The sequence below is a fragment of the Cyprinodon tularosa genome, unplaced genomic scaffold (assembly GCF_016077235.1).
Source record: "Cyprinodon tularosa strain WSP-4 unplaced genomic scaffold, ASM1607723v1 ctg543, whole genome shotgun sequence".
In the NCBI taxonomy this organism is placed as follows: Eukaryota; Metazoa; Chordata; class Actinopteri; order Cyprinodontiformes; family Cyprinodontidae; genus Cyprinodon; species Cyprinodon tularosa.
Window position 1 is genome coordinate 203,939 of NW_024039278.1, and position 6,899 is coordinate 210,837.

A 6,899-nucleotide genomic window follows, 5' to 3' on the forward strand; every position below is an offset into this window, starting at 1 on the left:
GTGTGAACGTAGCCCAAATGAAAATTTTTGAGCCAAAAATAAAGTATTTTCAGTTAGAAGAGACATCATTTTAACTAAATCTAATTGAAGAAATTTCACTTCATGCAGCTCTTTTAATATATTTGAATACCCAGTTTTTTTGCTTCATGCTTTTCTGTGCCCCCATGGAAGCACGCTGGTCTCCTCCTGGCCCCCTGGAACATTTGGTCTAGAACCGCCACTGTGACTGTGTCTGCGTGAGAGAGAGAAAAAGAGAGAGAGGCAGGTGGGTAGGGGGAGGGGTCGGGGGTGGTCCAGACAGTCGCTCCTTGTGTTGCCTACCTCACTTTCTGCCTCTCCGCATCATTGAAGGAGGGAGTTTGGCCGCTGCTTACCTCGGTCAGCCTGGTTGGTTTATTAATAACGCTTCCGCTCCTGCGTTGCTCCATCACCTTTCCTCATTTGTTTTAATCTGTGTGTCCGACACAAACCATTGAACTCGAACGCCTCGCCCTGGATGTAATGTCGGGGGGGTTGCCAGGCGCGTTTGTTTCCCTTCTGACTGGAAAACAAGGGGGAGACGTTTAAGGACTAAAACACAGCCAGTTATTCGTGGACGCACCGCAGCGCGCATCATGAGGACGCAGCAACCGACAACAAGGTATAACGGAATAAGACTCAATCAGTATTTGATATTGATAAATACCTGGTTTTAGATGCTATTTATTCTGTATCGAAAATCCAGCATTTCTGCAGGACTAGGATGTAATTATTCTGTCTTATCGCTGCTTTGGTTAGGCTGCCTGCATCACGGAAAAATCTTTGACAGTCTCTAACCTGTCCCCGCTGCAGTGAAGTGGGCCTTTTAATTCAAAATGTCATTGAGTAGAAAGCGCATATGTTCTCTGTTTGTGAAACACCGTTTACTAAATGATGTTTGTATTAAACAAAGCATCATCCCTGCGTTAAAACGCATCCGTTACAGTAAGTCACTAAATCTAAACAGTAGTTATTATGTAACAAATCTAGCATTTTCATTTTAGGCATGCATGTTACTTAAAAATGCATTATCTCTTCATCATACAGACGTATCCTGGCACTTAAGTTGAGTTTTATTCTATTCTGTGTGGCTTCTGGAGTGCTGCTTTATTTACACAGTTAAAGTTCACTTTACTATGGGCCTATTTTATCATTCTGAGCATTAGTTAAAACTCCTTGTTGTTTAAATGATGTCATTACTCACTTACAGCAATACTTCTCCTTGACATGACATTGGCAATGAAGCTTTAAACTACATACTTTACCTTTCTGGCACTTTTTCTGCTAATGTGAAGGAGCTTACTGTTCAATAATTTGTCTCTCCTGCCAAGCCAAATTAGATGCGGACATGATTAAACAGACAAAGAACAAGCCTAGTTGCATAGTAAAAGATGTGCTTCATGGACCATTCTAGTATACTGTTTGGGCTTGTAACATTTCTCATTTCATAAAGGAAAGGAGTCGATTTTTGTAGCTATTTTAAATGAAAATTGGTTTATATTAGTAAATATATGTTTGAATAGAGTCACATGTTTATATTACATTTTTTATGTATTTATTACTGTTTTACTGCTGCACTTTAAAAAAAGGAAATTGTCTAGAGCTGTTTAACACAAAATTTCTTTTTGTATACAGTCTTGTATAAAATGACAAAATAATCAATCTAAAAATAAAAAAAAAATAAAAAAAATCTTAATACTGTGTTTACTATGCTGTAATCTGGGCTCTTGTGCTGCTGCACATGTTTTGGCAGGCCATATTTTCAAAGTCACCAAAAGTAGCCTTTTAGAACTTTTTTATGTATTTTAATTTCCAGAAATGAAACTGCAGAGCTTGCAGGAGAGAAGGGAAGTAAATTGAATGATTAGGACAAGTTATTCTGTCTTGTGGCTGCAGTGCTTTTTTTTTTTTTTATTATTCAGATCCATTTTTGTTCTTTTCTTGTTCAGCATATAATTATGTAACCTCATTTCCCCATAAGCATGAAAATCAATAGAAAAATCTGTGGTAGAATCATAAGTAAATATGATATGGGTGGCACTAAACCATGGATGACTCACAGTCAGTTCTAAAAACAGTCACAGTTCAGGTTATGTCATTACTCCTCTCTAGAAAATCTATCAAAATAGACGTTATGTTCTCTCTCTATCACTAACTGCAATCACATATCTGATAGTATTCATTTATTCTATGAAAATATGTAATTTACCTGAAAGTTTTGTACTTTAGTTAAAATAACCAGAACATTTTTAAATCAAATTGCTTAAAATAAACCTTGCTTCCTGCAATAAAGACAAAATCTTCTTTGTTCACAGGGGGGACCTGGCATAGGCATCTCTGTCTAGATGAAGTGCTTCAGCCATGCAATGTTCCTGGAAGTCAGTAATTCTGCTGGCTCTGGCTTCTATTGCCATCCAGTACACAGCCATCCGGACGCTCACCTCCAAGCCTTTCCAGCTGTGCCCACTACCCAGCCCCCAGAACTGTGGTCTTGGGGCTCAGGAGACAGATCCTTCCTTTGAGCGGGGAACAGCAGGTGGGGCTGGCTGTGATGACTACCCTTACTTTTCTGTCAATGCCACCCGTAAACTTCACATACTGGTCCTGGCCACCACTCGCAGTGGCTCCTCCTTTGTTGGCCAGCTGCTGAACCAGCACCAGGAGATATTTTACCTGTTTGAGCCTCTTTATCATGTTTATGCCACGTTGGTCCCACGTCAGTCACACAACCGTAACCCTACAGATCGCCGCGTGACATTAGGTGCTAGTCGAGACTTACTGCGCAGCCTGTATGGTTGCGATCTCTATTTCCTAGAGAACTATATAAAACCGACACCCACAAACCACACCACGGACAAGCTGTTCCGCCGTGGTGCCAGCCGGGCTTTGTGCCAGCAGCCTGTCTGTGATGCCTTTGGTCCAGGGGATGTTAACGTGGAAGAAGGAGACTGTGTGAAGAAATGCTCAACCTTAAACATGACTTTAGCAACAGAGGCCTGTCATGAGAAAAAGCATGTGGCAATCAAAGTGGTTCGAGTTCCGGAAATTGGAGATCTGCGGGCTTTGGTTGAAGACCCCCGGCTGAATATCAAAGTCATTCAACTTGTGAGAGACCCACGTGGTATTTTATCATCCCGGATTGAAACATTCAGGGACCCATACCGTTTGTGGCGCATTTGGAGGGCCACAGGGAGAAGGCCCTATAATCTAGACATGAATCAGCTCACAGTTATCTGTGAGGACTTCTATGGTTCAGTTTCAACTGGTCTTAGTCATCCCCACTGGCTGAAAGGGAAGTACATGTTGGTTCGATACGAGGATTTGGCTCGAAATCCTCTACTAAAGACTCAGGAGATTTATGACTTTCTTGGGCTGCATATGGATAAAAATGTGAAACACTGGATACGTGCAAATACTCGAGGAAGCAATGAACCTTCAGCAAAACACAAGTTTGGAACAGTAAGGGATTCAGCAGCTAATGCAGAGAGTTGGCGTTTGAAACTGTCGTATGACATTGTAGATTTCACACAAACCATGTGTCAAAAGGTACTAAAGCAGCTGGGATACAAGGCTGTGAAATCGGTAGAGGAACTCAAAAATTTGTCCTTCTCTCTAGTGCAGGACAAAACCTTTGTACCATTTTTGTAACAAGGATAGTTCTCTAATAACTATTTTTGATATATTTATATTGTTGCCTTATAAGTTCCTCAGTTTGTTTCTTTTCTGATGTAATTTTGTTTCATTAAATTTGCACTAAATTTTAAAGATGTTTGAATGCACTAAGTGAAATATCAATTAGTCCAGTGAAAATGAATAACACATTTTAATCACATTAAACAAGCTACTTTGCAAAATTCTAAATAATTTTTCAAAGAGTGGATTAATTTCCAGGCGCTGTCTGTCATTTTTGTGAATAAAAAAAAAATCCTTTCACCTAAAATTAAACATTTATCAGAGAAAGAAGTTGGAATCAGGAAGGACTCCATAAGTCATAAATGTTTTCTTTTCAAAAGATGATATGACAAACTGTACAAGCTCTACTGTGCAATAAATAGTGAATGTCGCAGTCAACCTTTATCACTGTGGCATTTTTATCCAGGTGGGAACAAGAAAGATAACTCTGGCAGCTGCCATGCATGCAAAGGATAATTGCAGACAATTAATAGGCTCTCAAGTAAAAGGGACAGAATCCCGTTGGAGGTCATGACCATTCATCTGAGGAGTTTGTAGCCATCTGTGATAGACAAACACACAAATGAAAGTTAATGCTAAAACCTTTGCCCTGGAATATTTTGCCAAAATGATTAAAACATTAAAGATAAATGTTGAGTATATATTTTTCAATACAAGTAGAAAAAAAAAGGGCCATTGATTTTTTTTTTTGTATTTATAATTGCATCATTACTTTTCTTTTCTAAATTTATTTCACATCCTTTTCTGACAATGAAAGTAGTAGTCTTAAAAAGATATGTTTTCTGGATTTAGGCACCCTGTTGAAAACAAGATGATTTATTTTTTTGCCACCTTGTAAGCAGGGATTACATACCAGTTACACGCCAGAGCATAGACCCTATGCATTCTTTTTCAGCATTTTCTGATGCTCTGTTTAGTTTGTGTTTATCTCACAGATGAAAGATTTATAACTCTGGTAGATATGTCCTTGCTTAGCAGGTTGCAGGGCAGATTTAACTGTTTAAGAATGTGTGCTCAGTTATTGCTGTACAACACCTTTCCAAAGTACATCTAGAGTATTACCTTTATTGCTGAAAATAATCTGACACAAAACCTTTGATCATTAGTGCCGCTGATGTGCAGTTTCAACCACGCTTTGTTAATTGACAAAGCTGAAAGATCAAATACTGTACAGGAGAGGGCAGTTATATAAATTAATTTGACAGTTGTTTCTCTACATTTCTCTTAAGCTTCAATTGCATTCCTAATGTCAACCGAATGTAGAATAAAATAAATGGCAACATGGTTTTATTTAAATGTAGTCATGAATATTAAACTTTATTGATTTCACATTGGAGAAATTTACCTCTGCATTTAACCAACTCACTGAGGGAGCAGTGGGCTGCCATTTTGCAGTGCCCGGGGAGCAATCGGAGGTTAAGGGTCACACTCAGGAACCCAGGGTGGAGGCAGAGGGATTCAAACCGGGTACTTGGAACCTTCTCAGAGCACAAGCGCACTGCTCTTATCCACTAGGCCAACACCTCCCCATCAGTGCTGATGAAGTCTGTTGTCATTATTGCTGCAAAATATACAGTTTGTTCCTCCGAATGACAGAAATGTCTTTGCCTTGTTTGCAGAGTAAATTTGCATTTTATTCCGTGTTATTTTAACACTGGCTTGTTTGGTAAATGGATTTCTTACTCTGCGAACGTTTCATGCTGCATATTGGACTTCAGATTTCCCTCTGCTACTATACAGGCTTAAAATCTATAGTGGTTCAGACTACATTGCTTAGAGGATGGCAAGAATATGAGCACAATGAATGGAGCTGCACATGCAGAAGGCAAAAGTAGCAACTTTTGATGTGATCTATAAAGGCTTTTGATAATTAAAAACTTTGGTGTGCATTTTTTTCAGTGAGAGAAAATACTGCCATTTTTTGAAAGGCAGAAAAGCCATCTTAGAGTAAATAATTAGACGTAAGAAAATACTTGTGCAGACACCAAAAATTGGATCTACTTAACACTAACAAATATTAAAGCTTAGGTTTTTGCCTGTTAAAAACATAAATTTAGATTTTTTTTTTTTAAGGTATAATTCTACCATCTAGACATTTAATTATTTGCACACAATGACCACTTGTTTTCCCATAAGATATAAACGCTGTGAATGGAGCATCACACGCCCTGGCTCATCAGTATTGGTGACCGGATGTCCATTGAGATGCAGAGCACAAACCTTTGATCCTCCTCTGTTCTGAGACAGGAGGCAAACTCCCTCCTTTTCTTTTTCTGCATATTCTCTGCCATCTTCTTTCTTTCTGTCTTTTTTTTTATATCTCAAGGGATTATTCCTGTGCTTCACAGCTCTCTCTGTATTTTTTTTTTACTTTACCCTGTAAGTTTCAGCATGTGTATAGAATAGGTTTAATTTCATACCTAAAAGGGGGCTACAGAGCTGAAGAACTGTACTTATCCTTGAGCATTAAAGGAATGTTCTGGCAATGCTAGAAACCATCATTTTGTCAGGGAATAAGATTAGACAACTAATGAAAGAACTAATTTAGTACAGTTAGCTCTGGTTTGTTTCATGCATTCATTAATATTACCACCACACTGCAAAAAAAAGAAATCTCAATAAGTTATTTTTTCTTAAAATAAGTGTGTTTTTCCTTGATTTGAGGAGGTAAGTAAGACACTTTGCCAATGGAACAAGACAATTTCCTTTTAAAATAAGAAAAAACTATTTTATCGTCTTATTTCAAGTAAATCTTATCTAACTATCTTATTTTAAGAGTAAAAATACTCATTCCATTGGCAAATCATCTTATTTACCTGCTCAAATTAAGGCTAAATATACTTAATTTAAGCCATTTTTTACTTATTTCTGGATTGTTTTTGCAGTGCAGTTACTGACCCATTAAAAAAAATTAGTATCAATACTAACCCTAATCAAATTGGAGAATTTAGTTCTTACTTAGAGTGTGTTGAATGTACAAATAGACAGAACACATTTTTACTACCTAAACTAGGAAATACATTTTTACACCTTTTGTAATGCCATTAATTCAATGTAATTTAAAATTCTTCATTAATCCTAAAAGGAAATTAGATGTTTCTAGAGTTGATTCATTTGGTTGAGCTTTCTATAATTAAAACTGATATCATTGGAGAAGTAATGTAAAGGCGAACAGGTAAAAGCTGGAT

General features: G+C 37.7%; 1 protein-coding gene across 1 annotated transcript; it reads left to right on the forward strand.

The window, feature by feature from the left end:
* Nucleotides 1-311: 311 nt before the first annotated feature.
* On the forward strand, nt 312-4,095 carry chst1 (carbohydrate (keratan sulfate Gal-6) sulfotransferase 1). The gene is made up of 2 exons (XM_038304836.1): nt 312-640; nt 2,334-4,095. Exon 2 carries the CDS (start codon nt 2,380-2,382, stop codon nt 3,664-3,666), a length of 1,287 nt encoding a protein of 428 aa, XP_038160764.1. The 5' UTR covers nt 312-640; nt 2,334-2,379; the 3' UTR covers nt 3,667-4,095.
* Nucleotides 4,096-6,899: the final 2,804 nt, after the last annotated feature.

Coding starts and splice junctions, on each gene's coding strand:
- chst1 (XM_038304836.1), top strand. CDS start 2,380: ATGCAATGTTCCTGGAAGTCAGTAATTCTGCTGGCTCTGGCTTCTATT.